This window comes from Electrona antarctica (genome assembly GCF_951216825.1).
Source record: "Electrona antarctica genome assembly, chromosome: 12".
NCBI lineage: Eukaryota > Metazoa > Chordata > Actinopteri > Myctophiformes > Myctophidae > Electrona > Electrona antarctica.
Window position 1 is genome coordinate 48,211,504 of NC_136793.1, and position 17,500 is coordinate 48,229,003.

At 45.7% G+C, this 17,500-nt stretch overlaps 1 protein-coding gene across 3 annotated transcripts in view; it reads left to right on the forward strand.

The window, feature by feature from the left end:
* ttc28 (tetratricopeptide repeat domain 28) overlaps positions 1–17,500 on the forward strand; it is a 363,296-nt gene that overhangs the window by 167,198 nt on the left and 178,598 nt on the right. For all 3 annotated transcript variants that reach the window (XM_079516434.1, XM_079516435.1, XM_079516436.1), the window contains 2 exons: positions 12,125–12,397; positions 14,422–14,552. In XM_079516434.1, coding sequence (XP_079372560.1) covers positions 12,125–12,397; positions 14,422–14,552 — 404 coding nt within the window. The remainder of the gene's footprint in view (positions 1–12,124; positions 12,398–14,421; positions 14,553–17,500) is intronic.

The following is a 17,500-nucleotide window of genomic DNA, read 5'->3' on the forward strand; positions in this document are numbered from 1 at the left end:
ATGGCTTTGCATACTTCCTGACCAAGCATTAGGATTAAAAAATGTTACAGTATGTGTGATATTCCATCCACAACTCCTTCAAAACATATTCATCAAGTTATCTGTCCTTCCTATCAATGTATTTTGCCGTATCAATAACGATTATTGATTCACGTATTCGCCCAGACATTTATGATAACATGAGCTGATAATATTAACAGTAGTTGTGACAGTTTATCATTTTATTTAATACATCATATTTTTCATTGGATTTACGATTTTATTTGCTGACAATGTGACTGCAGGTTTTAGGACATACCTCCCCTGTCACAGTTTCTTCTGGTTATCATGCAAAACAAATACCCTCCATGGCTGAGAAATGCCATTAGAGCACTTTGTACAAGTACATTTAACCAAATTGATGACGAGCATTATGGCTCTCCATTGCTGTGAAAGACTCACTGTATGTATAGTAGTGATCCTATTCAGCCAGTCCTTAACCCATTCTGACATGAGATCAGATTCAAAAAATGTCTTCTACATCCTGACAGTTTTCTGAAAAAGCTATGTTTCTATGTCAGTCGTTCTTCGATTTTTCAAAAATAGCAGACCTACAAGCTCGTAGCGCGCCACTCGGTGGCGCGCTATGAGCTTTTTTATTTTTCAATAGCTAAAGCATAACATAATGCTAACACCAAAAGGGGTTCCCGCGAACCCCTTTCCTGTGATTTGTGTTCTGCTAACAACATGATAATCACATAAAGGTTTGAATCCATTTGTGCATGAACTTAAGTCTATTATTCCCTCTCTTCACTGATCTGATTGACAAGATGCTCCCACGACGATCAGAATAGAGGCGTATAGCTCCAAACCTTAGCAACAGCCTATTGTCCAAGTGTGGACATTTCTGGGCGCAAAATAGAAGATGGCGATGGTCAAAATCCAAAATGCCAAACTCAAGGCTTCAAAATGGGACTATGATGAGACTATGATTTCACTTTACATTATCTCTTGTGATAATATTAATTCAAGCGTTCGGTGCCATGATTGCCATCTGTTCTGCATATAAAAAATAAGAAAAACATTTGAGGACGGTTTGATAATTGTAAATACTTTTATGTGTTCTTCTATCTTCTTCACCACACACGTTAAAAGTTGTATGTTTTTCAGCTTTCCTAAAGTCCTTCTATGTTTATTCATTTATTTTCGGCATTTGAGCGGAGAGAGATGAGTAAACAAACAAAAACCCAAGGATAAAAGAAGACAAATAATCAAAGTGAAAACAACAATTTCAAGGCACAAATCTTCAAGGACCCTAACAGTGTGTAGCCAATTCATCAAAGCACGGTCAGCTGCTGCCACAATGTGTTTTAGCATCGCAATCTATAATTCCCCAATTGTTGTTAGTGTGTCAAAGTCAAACACAGTTCAACATGCATTATCTCTCTCTCTCTCTCTCTCTCTCTCTCTCTCTCTCTCTCACTCTTATCTGTCTCTCTCTCTACCATCCTGTCTCTCTCTCGCGCTTATCTGTCTCTCTCGTTCCCTCACTTCTTCCCGAAGATCAGAGATGTATTTTGGTTCCGCTGTGTTACAGTACTCCAGAGCTGAGCGCCTCTAATGCTCTCTCATGTGACTGACTCATACTGTATTCCTTTGTGTTTCACCACAACAAAGGCTTCTTCATAGGAGTGGAAAATGTAGCACTCTCTCACGGGCCTCACTTCGTCTGTCTGTCCTCCCACGCCCTCTCTGATCGTCGCATCCCTCATCTCCAACTCCTCCGATCATATCAGCCGTTTGAGGTGTCCCTCGCTCTTCCCAATTAGCGCCATCGAACGAGACCCGTTCATTTTTTCATGAGGACGTGCCATACTTCAACCTCATGGATGTATAATTTAGTTTCTCCTGTCACCCCGGTGATCCACTTCTGTTCCCCTAGTCGGCAATCGCACAACATCTGTTAACTTTTCATGATCAGTCACGTTGATCACTTGATTGCCGTTCACATTATGCCAACTTGAACAGGGTTTCGCACACTGGGAAATTCTGCACAGATCTCATCGCTGGATATTGTTGGTTTCACAGTACTGTAGAGTAATGACACCAATTAGAATACACAGAGAAAGGCAGAAAGCACTTAAGAAAACCTCTCTGTGCTCATAAGGCTATAGGAGAATCGTCATAATGACTTTGGTCGTACATGTGGTGCAACACAGTACATAAAACAAAATTAGAATGTTCCACATAATCGCCACAATTAATCCAACATGTCCACTTCTACACCAGTTATTTAAAAAATCGGCTGCAGATTCACATGAATGATGAGTGCATGGAAGATGCTATAACGGATATATTTTGCTAAAACAGAGTTAAAGGTTGAAGAGTCAAAGTGTTGAAGAGCTATATTCTTATTGTAAGTAATCAAGTGTTTGTACAGTAAAATAAGTCTCCTTCTGTCTCCAGATTGGATGAAATGGTATTTTCATCCAATCTGGTATCTTGACCCGACAATTAATTTTCTGTTTACTAAAGAACCGAAGAGATTGGGAGACTCCTGTACAAAAACTTGTATAATACCAGTAAGACGCCTGAGGACGCGTGCATGCATCCGTCTGGGTGACAGCAGACTGCTGGGCGAGCGCTGGCGCTTTGGAATGGGGGGGTCAGATCAACATATCTGCCTGGGTGACAGCAGACTGCTGGGCGAGTGCTGGCGCTTTGGAACGGGGGGTAAGATCTTAATTTTCGGGCCTGTTAACAACTCTAGTTTTCGCCGGGTGCGGCTGCACTAATAACTTTGGGGCGGGCCCGTCTAGAGTTTAAATGGACAGGTATCTGTCAAAAGGGAGACATAGAAGAGGAAGGATGGATGGGTAAGGATCAACATGTGGAATGTCAGTACAGGTCAGCTCCATATATGGAGATCTAAGGGTTTGAGGTTTGAGGTCAATATTGATATCATCAGGGATCTCCATCCCTGATGATGTCACGTGATGTCACGTGCTCTCTCACCTGAGGTGACCAACCAAACCAACACACACTGACGGGAAAAGCAAGATTCCATAGTTAACTGCGACCTTTGGTCGCAAATAACACAAACAAATGCCTTCCACCATCTTTAATGCTCCCTGGAGGATCAATCCTAACCATTTGAATGACCCCATTCCGTTTGGTCTCACCCACCCTCAGATAAAAATGTCAACTTTGACACACAACACCTCATAAACTAAGTTGGTAGGATGAACACTACTGGTGGCATTTTCTTTAGCGCGACCCTTAGGTCAACATTTATGTTGGGTGTGAGGAGACTCTAGCAGCTGTAGAAGAGAACATTTATGTTGGGTGTAAGGAGACTCTAGCAGCTGTAGAAGAGAACAACATTTATGTTGGGTGTGAGGAGACTCTAGCAGCTGTAGAAGAGAACATTTATGTTGGGTGTAAGGAGACTCTAGCAGCTGTAGAAGAGAACATTTATGTTGTGTGTGAGGAGACTCTCGCAGCTGTAGAAGAGAACATTTATGTTGTGTGTGAGGAGACTCTAGCAGCTGTAGAAGAGAACATTTATGTTGGGTGTAAGGAGACTCTAGCAGCTGTAGAAGAGAACATTTATGTTGGGTGTGAGGAGACTCTAGCAGCTGTAGAAGAGAACATTTATGTTGGGTGTAAGGAGACTCTAGCAGCTGTAGAAGAGAATATTTATGTTGGGTGTGAGGAGACTCTAGCAGCTGTAGAAGAGAACATTTATGTTGGGTGTGAGGAGACTCTAGCAGCTGTAGAAGAGAACATTTATGTTGGGTGTGAGGAGACTCTAGCAGCTGTAGAAGAGAACATTTATGTTGGGTGTAAGGAGACATTTATGTTGTGTGTAAGGAGACATTTATGTTGGGTGTAAGGAGACATTTATGTTGTGTGTAAGGAGACATTTATGTTGTGTGTAAGGAGACATTTATGTTGGGTGTGAGGAGACTCTCGCAGCTGTAGAAGAGAACATTTATGTTGGGTGTAAGGAGACTCTCGCAGCTGTAGAAGAGAACATTTATGTTGGGTGTAAGGAGACATTTATGTTGTGTGTAAGGAGACATTTATGTTGGGTGTGAGGAGACTCTAGCAGCTGTAGAAGAGACATTTATGTTGGGTGTGAGGAGACTCTAGCAGCTGTAGAAGAGAACATTTATGTTGGGTGTGAGGAGACATTTGTGTTGGGTGTAAGGAGACTCTCGCAGCTGTAGAAGAGAACACACTGGAGCAGCTCGGACAATTGAAGCCTTGTTTTTTTGAGTGGTGTAAACCACTCCTACAACTGGCTTTGTTTGTCTGTCTGTCTGTGCTCAAAAAATGAGCACGGTTGCTACGGTCACCCAGTTCACACGGGTGTGATTTCATTACGTCTGACATTACGTCAGACCACAGCTGATCAGTCTATATAAGACCTTACACCACTCAGTTCACACGGGTGTGATTTTTTAAGGTGCTAATTCAAATAAATAATGACTGACGTTTCGATGCTACTGCATCTTCCTCAGAGTCGTAAATGGAAGCGGCTATAGGAAGGCATTCTATGGGCTTTTAGACCGCTACTAGGTTTCCTAGCGTATGAGCTTAATTCCCACAGCTGCCAACTTAAGTAGAACAAGGAAATGGCCCCGTTTGAACGAGGAAGCCCCTTTTTTGTCCAAACACTTTCTATTTCAATCCAGGCAACAACAACAAAATAATACAAAATACAAAAAGTGTGCTCTATAGTCTCCACTTCCCCTCTTCAAAAAACAAAACAACAAAACAAAATCTGCCTTTCAGTTGGCTGAATGAACACTTGGTGGTGAATTAAAATGTGTTATTTGTTTTAAGCCTAATGGAGTAGAATGGAAATCCAGAGCAATTATGCTAAACATGCTCAAAACACCCGACCTATAGACACTGAATGACAGAGGTGTGTGCCTGTGGAAGCTGGTGTTGGAAGTGTAAGCACTTCACCAGGTCCGAGTCCCTCTGGTGCGTGTGAGATAGGGTTAACATTACAGGTGTTGAATGTAAGTGATGTCATTTTGTTAAAATAAGTGTTCAAAAGCTCTATATTTCGATAGCAAGCCATTGTTATGGAGTGCTTGTTCGGTTAAAGGAATCTCCCCATCACTTCAATAAACAGAAAATAAAAATGCACGGTCTGGATATACCAATTTCTGAGAGTACTTACTTACTTACTGCCCTTTATGCCGGCTGGCATGTAGGGCAGCAACAAAGGATCTCCACTTCAGACTGTCCTGGGCCAGCGTCTTTATAGATCCCCAGGTGTGATGCAGGGTCTTCAACTCTCCCTCCACTGTCCTACGCCATGTGTTCTTGGGTCGGCCTCTTTTGCGTTTGCCCTCTGGTGTCCAGTGAAGGGCAGTTTTGGTGATGTTGTATCCTATCCATCTGCTCTCACTGATACCAAGGACGTGCAGGTTGTATAGCGTCTCATTTCGGATGTTACTTGGGCCAGTTTTGCTGTTTCGTACATGGTTCGTACATTCCAGAAACCGATCTTGGTCTTACATTTAGCGTTCAGGACTTCCAACTTCCTGTCAGTATAGCTTCCTTTCGGCTTTCACTACTGCCATTCATACGAGTATCATCCGATGACCCTGGAAGCCCATTCCGTACATTCGTGTTGATTTCCTTTGTTGCTGTTTCCGTAACAATATGTTTTTTTACGGTACTTAGCCCTGTGCCCAACCCCCAACCTGGAGGACCAGTGGATCGCTCTTTTTGTCAGTCCTCTACCCTTCGACCTGTCCAGCTTGGGTGACTCTGCCAGGAGAACATTTCTCCCGCTGGCATACAGTAGCTCTATGGGTCACTGAGGCACGCAAGCCCCTCTACCACCGCAAGGTGACGATCCTCTTCAAGCCCCTCTACCACGGCAAGGTGACGATCCTCTTCAAGCCCCTCTACCACCGCAAGGTGACGATCCTCTACAAGCCCCTCTACCACGGCAAGGTGACGATCCTCTACAAGCCCCTCTACCACCGCAAGGTGACGATCCTCTTCAAGCCCCTCTACCACCGCAAGGTGACGATCCTCTACAAGCCCCTCTACCACGGCAAGGTGACGATCCTCTTCAAGCCCCTCTACCACGGCAAGGTGACGATCCTCTACAAGCCCCTCTACCACGGCAAGGTGACGATCCTCTTCAAGCCCCTCTACCACGGCAAGGTGACGATCCTCTTCAAGCCCCTCTACCACCGCAAGGTGACGATCCTCTACAAGCCCCTCTACCACGGCAAGGTGACGATCCTCTACAAGCCCCTCTACCACGGCAAGGTGACGATCCTCTACAAGCCCCTCTACCACGGCAAGGTGACGATCCTCTACAAGCCCCTCTACCACGGCAAGGTGACGATCCTCTACAAGCCCCTCTACCACGGCAAGGTGGCGATCCTCAGAGAGGAGATTGGAAGTGATGAAAGTAAAAAGAATTGTAGACATAATTGGTATCCTGACCTGAAAATGTATTTTCTTTATCACTTCCCAGTAGGCCGTCACCTCCTTCAAGTGTCTTAGCTCTATTCAGAGGGGTTGAAATAAGTCCACATGTTGGTGGCTCGCTGAACACAAGGATACATTCTCCTACAGTGTAATACTGATGAATATTGATTGATTGATTGATTGATTGATTGAAGTATTTATTAACAGTTTGCAGAATGGGTACATTTCACATGAAAGCACAACTCAATGCAAAGACTGTTACTGTGGACGACACGCTGATAAAGCATTACACTTGTTCACAACAGGGTCCACCTTTTTCAATTCATCAGAACATTATAGAGACGTACAAATATAAATTTCTACCGTATATAAAAATCAGGAAATCATGTAAGGAGGTAAAAAGGGAAAAGAAACATATACAGTAAGGGGGAAAGGGGGTGGGGGGAGAGATATGAGCTCATATCTTTGTTTTAACCCTAGAACATTAAACCTGGGTGATTTTCACCTGGACAATTATGCTTATGTGATTTATGTGTCATGATGTTGCTGATGTCTGAGGTAGATGGGCCGTTGGGTGGCGTCATGATGCTCAGTGACAGGCAGGTGGTTGGCTGAATTTCACCAGGTTTACTGATATTGGGGACAAAGTGGGAAAAAAACATCCCACAATGGCTTTTTTCGCTTTAATTTTTAAGTGGTGCAAAGCACTTCCTTAAGTGCGTGTGTGTGGGTCCCTGCCTGGCTGGCTGGGTATGTGTGAGCACGAGAACAGCATGGTTGTAACTCTGTCATTTCTCAACCGTTTCGGACGCGGGGCGGCTCGCCGGAATCGGGCCGGCACCCTGGCCTGTGGGTCTGGAACTCCCCCCCCATCCCCCACCCCCCCCCCCCCCCGGGGACCCCCCACACGGAGTTGCACCACTTACTTCACACGGGTGTGATTTTTTTTCTTTACTGGACCATTCTCACATGTCTCCAGGAATGGGTAGACCAAAGGAGAAGTTCCCGAATACATATATTTTTTTAAGGAATATTTTTTCACATAATACCCACGTTGTTTCACAGATCCCCCCCCCCCCCCCCCTCTTCATGATAGGGACCCCCCCATTATATCTGGAATTTGTATTTATTTATATATATATATATATAAATACAAATTATTATATATATATATAATTATTATTTTTTATATAATATTAAAGAAGAGTACCTCAAGTTGCCATGTATTGCATGAGAAATATTTCTATGGAAAATATTACATTGGGGAAAACATACCCAGGTTTTGTGATGGTTTGACAAAAGTTGGATTTAGTGTTCTAGGGTTAAAGCCCTTTGAATTGCCTGTGCGTATGAAATGTGTATACAAATAAATCCCCCCCTGCCTCGCCTTTCATTACATTAATTTCGGGGACAAATAACTTGGGACGGGAGTGAGCAGTATGTGTGCCCTCTATGCCACAGGAGGAAATGTACAGTTGGGTGCCACCGATATTGTCCCTTATCATTTGACCCATTTAGGCCTGACCTCAATTTTAAAAAATCCTTCTAAATCCTCTGTTTTCTGAAATAAATATTTTCACGATTTTTCAAAAATAGCAGACATACAAGCTCGTAGCGCGCCACTCGGTGGCGCGCTATGAGCTTGTAGATCTGCTATTTTTCAATAGCTAAATTATAACATAATGTTTAAAACACCAAAAGGGGTTCCCGCCCAAAATGGGTTAACTGTCCTTTTGCGCAGATCACGCAAACCTCAGCAAAAAGAAAAGGACAATATCGATGGCCTCCAACTGTATGAGATGGAAAGAGGACATGGATCATGGTTTCACTCAAACGGAAATCAGAATGACTATGACAAAGTACAGTGGCTTTTCCCATTGGCACTATACTTATTGTGGATATGGCACTGCTGGAAAAGGTTCCTTAAATAAGAAAAGCTTTCTGTTGCGAGACAATAGGGAAAACAGACATAAAGGGGCCACTGACTATATATGTTATGGATCGTTGTGTGTGCGTGCATTTATGCTTGCATGTGTGTGTGTGTGCGTGTTTATGATGTATGTATCTTAAATTTGTGTGTGTGTGTGCGTGCGTGCGTGCGTGCGTGCGTGCGTGCGTGCGTGCGTGCGTGCGTGCGTGCGCGCGTGCGCTACATACAGTATATAGCACACAGCATACTGTGATGCTGCCATAACTACCTGTTTATGAATGCACCAGTCGTGGCACCTTCTTTTTTTTCTTCAAAAATAGAGTATCCCCTCAATGTGTGATTTATGACTCTGCACTTGGTGTCGCTTCGAAGGCAATTACAAGCTATGAATGGATATTATATGTGCACACTGTCTCTGCGAGCATGACATTCTGCCAACTGCTGGAACACAAGTGATGCTCATGAAAGAGCCTCATCAATTATGCTTCCGAGTGCTTGTGTGGGGATGCGTCTCGTATGGAGTGGGCCGTACGCACGCACGCACGCGTGGGTGCTGGTGCGTTTGAGTGTGAATTACAGCCCTGTGTGGGTTTCCCCCAAAACCATATTAACCTGTTCAAATAGCGTGACTACTGACTGTGTACTGAATGTGCTTGGTTGTATTTCACGTAGTCTGAAAGCTCACCTCTTCAGACTCGTAGCACTGGTCGTAGCACTCGCCCTATTGCCTCGATGGCCTCCCAGGATTATGCAATATGTCATTTAGATAGCATGTTATGTAGACAGATGCCAGGTCGTTATTTATCTGGCATTTTATAGTGTTTATAGTTTCGATTTACGGATATTCTACTGTTAGACGGATATAGGCTCCTAGTTGACTATTTTTTTTTATGTATTTGATGCATTACCTTGCGTTGTTCTTCCTTATTGTAGTTGCTCTGGATTAAGCTGTGCTCTGCTAAATGCCTTCATTGTAAATTGTACATTTTCTAAATGTTGTGGTTGTTAAGTGTATGGGTCTTAACCACACGCTTGACATGCCTATTTTGGGCATGCCATCATACTATAACCACATGCCCGAAATTCGCCTAGAATCATCATAGGCGAAAATGTTCAAACATTCAATCCATTTTCTAGAATATTTCCAAGAAAATTCAAAATAACCGATCTACAAGCTCACAATGTATCCCACCGCAAGACAGCGTGAGCTTGTAGATCGGTTAGTTTAGATATTTTTGTATGACATGGTGTACAACCAAGTATAAAATATAGGTTTTAAGTGGTTAATGATGGCATGTAATCACGTATTGTATTGTATGTAACACCCACGCCATCCTATACTGTACATACTGTATGCTATATACTGCTCTGTGTACGTCGCAGCGCTGCTACACTGACTAATATACATACATACTGTATTGTATGCCATATACTGCTCTGTGTACGTCGCAGCGCTGCTACACTGACTAATATACATACATACTGTATGCTATATACTGCTCTGTGTACGTAGCAGCGCTGCTACACTGACTAATATGCAGCACACAGCGTTTTGACCTAATTAGCAGCGACTGAGCTCAGGATATATTTGCAAATGTGGGTCCATGAGAATTTAGCATTCCCTGTGATACACTCCTACACACGTTTACACACAGACACATGCGCGCACACACACAAACTAACACCACCTCTCCTGTGCACGCACGCCACGCTCACTCTCTCCCAACTCTCTCTCTCTCTGTCTTCCACACACACACACACACACACACACACACACACACACACACACACACACACACACACACACACACACACACACACACACACACACACACACACACAAAAGAGACACACAAACACTGTTGATGAGTGCTGCTGTCTGCGGTGGGCTTTGTAATCTGGTGGGGCTGTGGATCCTAAATCCCGTGTGGCCCAGCATTGATTTATGTCATTGTGTGCATTTCGAGCCTCCCCAAAGGTCACCTTGCGTGTCTCGCACGCTCTGCATTCCTCTGCTCCTCTCCCCAGTGTACCGGCACCGTCACTGTTGAGACTCCGCTCTCAAAAACGCACTCGCAGCCTCCTCTCTCTCTCTCTCTGTCTCTGTCTCTCTCTCTCTCTCTCTCTCTCTCTCTCTCTCTCTCTCCCAAACAGCCGTATCGACTGACACAACGAGAAAACAGAAATGTAATTTTCGCAGCGCGCTCTCTCTCCGTCAAGAGAGCTCGCCCACAATGGGCTAAACTTTATGCCATTTTTATACGCCGCTGTTGTAAAATTGCCTGAGATTACCCCAGTTAGAATACAGGGGAACTGAAAATGGCTTCGCAGCAACACTGGTGTTATTGTCAAGCTGTCGGTGAAAGCCATCACTCAGCCGGGCTACAGGCTATGCTTATCTAGCCAGCCAAAACAACCCATTACTGGAAGAAAAGTAGAGACACCAAATTCAGAATAGCTTTGTTTTGTTTTGGGATTTGACAGACAAATGAGGAATCATGTTAGTAAACACTAAACACAGTCGCTACAGTCAACAACATTTACCAAGTGTTTGATCTTGAAAAACCATTCCAGGCACAGCTTTTGTAGGACCAATAATCTTCTCCTAACCCTTTTCTCTCTGTATTTGGGTTGTATTGTTAGGCCTGTCACAGTTATTGCATAATAATCGCACTTAAAAGTTCCTGATGCGTTGAGAAACTTTTTTTTAAAGTATAAAAATAATGAATATGTCAGTAATTTCTTTGTATAATTCAGTTATTTGTCATATCGGCCCTGCACATTGTTTTTAGTACCAGGCAAACAGAAATGTATTCTTTATTCATGCTGCTGTATGTTCTAATGTGCAATGCCAAAAACACAATTCAATCATTAATCATTTCTATGACAATTAATTTATTGTCAACTTAAATTTGTAATTGTGACAGCCCTGTGTGCAGTCTCTAGAGCCCACTCATCAGCAGTTACAGAAGATGAAGTTGGTATTGTTGGGCATTTATGTTTTTTCTGGCATTATGTATTTTCTACTTGAATTGAACAGAGTTGCCTTGGACCTTTGCCTTCGACCTTTTACTTCTTTAAGTTTACCACCTTCATTTTTTCCACTGTGATTTTTCTCCAAAGAGCACCTGTTTACAGTTTTCTACATTGAAGGACCCACGAAGCGCTTCTTCTGCTTTTATCTGATCAACATTTCTGAAGTGTTCGATCCTGAGAAACCATTTCAGGCAGAACCAATCTTCTCCTAACCCTGTGCCCTCTGTATGTGTGTCCCCTCCCTGTGTGCAGAGTCTCTATTCTCCTAACCCTGTGCCCTCTGTATGTGTGTCCCCTCCCTGTGTGCAGAGTCTCTATTCTCCTAACCCTGTGCCCTCTGTATGTGTGTCCCCTCCCTGTGTGCAGAGTCTCTATTCTCCTAACCCTGTGCCCTCTGTATGTGTGTCCCCTCCCTGTGTGCAGAGTCTCTATTCTCCTAACCCTGTGCCCTCTGTATGTGTGTCCCCTCCCTGTGTGCAGAGTCTCTATTCTCCTAACCCTGTGCCCTCTGTATGTGTGTCCCCTCCCTGTGTGCAGAGTCTCTATTCTCCTAACCCTGTGCCCTCTGTATGTGTGTCCCCTCCCTGTGTGCAGAGTCTCTATTCTCCTAACCCTGTGCCCTCTGTATGTGTGTCCCCTCCCTGTGTGCAGAGTCTCTATTCTCCTAACCCTGTGCCCTCTGTATGTGTGTCCCCTCCCTGTGTGCAGAGTCTCTAGAGCCCACGTATCAGCAGCTGCAGAAGATGAAGCTGGACAAGAGTCCCTTCGTGGTGGTGTCCGTAATCGGCCAGGAGCTGCTGACGGCCTGCCACCACACGGCCTCCGTTGTGGTGCTGGAGGCCGCGCTCAAGATCGGCACGTGCAGCCTCAAGCTGCGCGGCTCCGTGTTCTCCGCCCTCAGCTCCGCCCACTGGTCCCTGGGCAACACGGAGAAGAGCACCGGATACATGCAGCAGGACCTGGAGGTTGCAAAGACATTAGGTGAGCAGGAGGGGGGGGGGGGGGGGGTCTGGTACTGGCTACAAGAGGTGGAGGTGGCAAAGACATTAGGTGAGCAGGAGGGGGGGGGGTGTTTAGTTTGCATGTTCTCCCCGTGTCCCCTAGGGTAGGTAGTAGGTACCCTCACAAAACACATGCAGTAATCCTGGTATACTGCCTCCTCCTGGTCAGCCGGGGCGCCTGATGGAGGGGAAAGGAACTGGTTGGAATAACGTGTTCCTTCCACGCGCTACGTCCAACCGGGGAAACTCTCCCCTGTCAGGTGAAAAGAAGCGGCCTGCTCACTCCTCATGCATTGAAGGAAGCGTGAGCTCATCTCGGGGCTCTCCCCAGGTTGGCAGAGGGAGAGTAGCACCCAGGATTACAGCTTAGGCATTAGAAAAAAATGGCTTACAAAATCGTGGGATAAAAAATGAAGGGGAAAGAAAGAAAGGTTGAAAGGAAGCATATTTTAAGAAGATAGTAGGAGAGGTGGGAGTAAAGCACAGACTATAGAAGATAGTAGGAGAGGTGGGAGTAAAGCACAGACTATAGATAGAAGATAGTAGGAGAGGTGGGAGTAAAGCACAGACTATAGATAGAAGATAGTAGGAGAGGTGCGAGTAAAGCACAGACTATAGATAGAAGATAGTAGGAGAGGTGGGAGTAAAGCACAGACTATAGATAGAAGATAGTAGGAGAGGTGCGAGTAAAGCACAGACTATAGATAGAAGATAGTAGGAGAGGTGCGAGTAAAGCACAGACTATAGATAGAAGATAGTAGGAGAGGTGCGAGTAAAGCACAGACTATAGATAGAAGATAGTAGGAGAGGTGCGAGTAAAGCACAGACTATAGATAGAAGATAGTACGAGAGGTGGGAGTAAAGCACAGACTATAGATAGAAGATAGTAGGAGAGGTGGGAGTAAAGCACAGACTATAGCTCCACTCTCGCGGCCCCCATGCAGTTTGACACATGACTGGGCAGAGCAGCGGGAGATAAGAGGCCGGTGGTTCTTAGGTGGAGCTCTGCGGCTCTACTACTCTAACCCGTTTGAGGTGGTCTGTCCTGTCCTGTCCTGTCCTGTCCGTCAGGCAGAAATAATAAGGCCTTCCCCTCTCGCCTCCGCCGGGGCTCCGTTGGGGAGATCAAGCCTCACCTGCTGTCAGTGAGGCCGTTCCGGGCGCGTGGAGCTCTTGTCTGGACGGGAGCTCACTATAGCACAACGTTCCCTTTTAAGGACATAATGGGATGTCAGTGTCAGAGACACGCTGCATCACATCACTGCTCAGCAGTGACGAGAGGAACTTGGTCCTGAGTAAACGGCACCCGCAATTCTCGCGGTTTCTATAGAGAGTGTGAATGAACTGCACCCACACCCCCCCTCCCCCCATCTAGACTGAGTGGCAAAGCATTGAGCGCTTGTTGGAAATCACTCGATGGCCGTGCGTTTCACCTGTTTCTAAATGTCACATAATGCGCTTCCAAACTTCATCTGGTCAGTTTGACCAGATGAAAAGCCTTGGCTCGAAACGTCGTCAATAAATATACCCTTTGGAGCATATGAGTGTGCGGGTTCCCTTCTCTTTTACCGCGCTTCCAAACTCTGACACTTAATAATCACCTGCACGGAGTTTCTTGACAGAAAGTAGCTCAGAACATGTCTAAAGTGGATTTTTATTAACCCATTTTGGGCGGGAGCCCCTTTTGGTGTTTTAAACATTGTTATAATTTAGCTATTGAAAAATAGCAGATCTACAAGCTTGTAGGTCTGCTATTTTTGAAAAATCATGAAAATATTTTTTTAAATTTTGAGGTCAGGCCTAAATGTGTTAAACAAAAACTTCAATACAATCAGATCTTTTCTGGACGTATGGGCTGTCAAGGTTGTAGTTTTTGCCACTCAGTAGGCGTTCCCGCGTAACTTCCAGGTACGCTGATGTCACGCGCATAGCCTCTTATTGCAGATGTTCTTTTTAAAAAATGTCTGACTCTCCCCTTTCGTCATCTCCTCCTCTCTCTGAAAGGTGACCAAACGGGGGAATGCCGCGCCCACGGGAACCTGGGCTCGGCATTCTTCTCCAAGGGCAACTACCGCGAGGCGCTGACCAACCACCGCAACCAGCTGGTCCTGGCCATGAAGCTGAAAGACCGGGAGGTAAGACAGCAGCAGACCCAGACGTGTCTGGCTTTCTCTCCCTACAGGGTTGAAGTCTTGATTGCAGCCAGCAGGTGATCCGTTGCGGATCAGGGCGAGCGATGCCGGCTCGCCATTGGCAGTGGTGGAAAGTAACTAAGTACATTTGCTTAAGCACTGTGCTGAAGTACACTTTTGAGGGTTTTGTACTTTACTTGAGTATTTCTAATTTCCAATCCTTTTACTTCTACTGCACTACATCTCAGAGGCAAATATTGTACTTTCACCACCACAATCATTTGAAAACTTTAGTTACTGTACTTTGTAGATTGTGATTATTATTACAAAACATACACTAACCACTTCCACCCTATACCCTATACAGTATATACCACTTCAACCCTATATACATTTCGTCCATTTGAAAATAGCAGATCTACAAGCTCAATGCTTGTAGATCATTGAGCTTAGATCATTGAGAAACATATAGGGTGAGAAGAATGCTCACAATGCGTCGCGATGCGACTCATTGTGAGCTTGCAGATCTGCTATTTTCAAGACTATTGAAAACTTGAAATTGGACATTCTGCATAATTAATGTAGTACTTTTACTTTTGGTACTTTAAGTGCATTTTTATGCCTTTGTACTTTTACTCTAGCAAATTTTGAATTCCAGACGTTTACTTGTAAACAGAGTACTTCTACATTGCGGCATTGACAGGGTTTAGGGTTAATTGAGTACTGTTTCCACCACTGGTGGTCCGCAGCATGAAGGAGAGAGAGGACAAGGTATGGCTGTCGGGGTCGGAGCGTGTCTCGGGCCGGCCGAGGATATGTTTCTCAGGGCGTGAGGTGGTGTGTGTGTGAGGATATGTTTCTCAGGGCGTGAGGTGGTGTGTGTGTGAGGATATGTTTCTCAGGGCGTGAGGTGGTGTGTGTGAGGATATGTTTCTCAGGGCGTGAGGTGGTGTGTGTGAGGATATGTTTCTCAGGGCGTGAGGTGGTGTGTGTGTGAGGATATGTTTCTCAGGGCGTGAGGTGGTGTGTGTGAGGATATGTTTCTCAGGGCGTGAGGTGGTGTGTGTGAGGGTATGTTTCTCAGGGCGTGAGGTGGTGTGTGTGAGGATATGTTTCTCAGGGCGTGAGGTGGTGTGTGTGTGAGGATATGTTTCTCAGGGCGTGAGGTGGTGTGTGTGAGGGTATGTTTCTTAGGGCGTGAGGTGGTGTGTGTGAGGATATGTTTCTCAGGGCGTGAGGTGGTGTGTGTGAGGATATGTTTCTCAGGGCGTGAGGTGGTGTGTGAGAGGATATGTTTCTCAGGGCGTGAGGTGGTGTGTGTGAGGATATGATTCTCAGGGCGTGAGGTGGTGTGTGTGAGGGTATGTTTCTCAGGGCGTGAGGTGGTGTGTGTGTGTGAGGATATGTTTCTCAGGGCGTGAGGTGGTGTGTGTGAGGGTATGTTTCTCAGGGCGTGAGGTGGTGTGTGTGTGAGGATATGTTTCTCAGGGCGTGAGGTGGTGTGTGTGTGAGGATATGTTTCTCAGGGCGTGAGGTGGTGTGTGTGAGGGTATGTTTCTCAGGGCGTGAGGTGGTGTGTGTGAGGATATGTTTCTCAGGGCGTGAGGTGGTGTGTGTGAGGGTATGTTTCTCAGGGCGTGAGGTGGTGTGTGTGTGAGGATATGTTTCTCAGGGCGTGAGGTGGTGTGTGTGAGGATATGTTTCTCAGGGCGTGAGGTGGTGTGTGTGTGAGGATATGTTTCTCAGGGCGTGAGGTGGTGTGTGTGAGGATATGTTTCTTAGGGCGTGAGGTGGTGTGTGTGTGAGGATATGTTTCTCAGGTCGTGAGGTGGTGTGTGTGAGAGGATATGTTTCTCAGGGCGTGAGGTGGTGTGTGTGAGGATATGTTTCTCAGGGCGTGAGGTGGTGTGTGTGAGAGGATATGTTTCTCAGGGCGTGAGGTGGTGTGTGTGAGAGGATATGTTTCTCAGGGCGTGAGGTGGTGTGTGTGAGGATATGTTTCTCAGGTCGTGAGGTGGTGTGTGTGTGAGGATATGTTTCTCATGGCGTGAGGTGGTGTGTGTGTGAGGATATGTTTCTCAGGGCGTGAGGTGGTGTGTGAGAGGATATGTTTCTCAGGGCGTGAGGTGGTGTGTGTGAGGATATGTTTCTCAGGGCGTGAGGTGGTGTGTGTGAGAGGATATGTTTCTCAGGGCGTGAGGTGGTGTGTGTGAGAGGATATGTTTCTCAGGGCGTGAGGTGGTGTGTGTGAGGATATGTTTCTCAGGTCGTGAGGTGGTGTGTGTGTGAGGATATGTTTCTCAGGGCGTGAGGTGGTGTGTGTGTGAGGATATGTTTCTCAGGGCGTGAGGTGGTGTGTGTGTGTGTGTGTGAGGATATGTTTCTCAGGGCGTGAGGTGGTGTGTGTGTGTGTGTGTGAGGATTTGTTTCTCAGGGCGTGAGGTGGTGTGTGTGTGTGAGGATATGTTTCTCAGGGCGTGAGGTGGTGTGTGTGAGAGGATATGTTTCTCAGGGCGTGAGGTGGTGTGTGTGTGAGGATATGTTTCTCAGGGCGTGAGGTGGTGTGTGTGAGGATTTGTTTCTCAGGGCGTGAGGTTGTGTGTGTGTGTGTGTGAGGATATGTTTCTCAGGGCGTGAGGTGGTGTGTGTGTGTGTGTGAGGATATGTTTCTCAGGGCGTGAGGTGATGTGTGTGAGGATATGTTTCTCAGGGCGTGAGGTGGTGTGTGAGAGGATATGTTTCTCAGGGCGTGAGGTGGTGTGTGTGTGAGGATATGTTTCTCAGGGCGTGAGGTGGTGTGTGTGAGGATATGTTTCTCAGGGTGTGAGGTGGTGTGTGTGTGAGGATATGTTTCTCAGGGCGTGAGGTGGTGTGTGTGAGAGGATATGTTTCTCAGGGCGTGAGGTGGTGTGTGTGTGAGGATATGTTTCTCAGGGCGTGAGGTGGTGTGT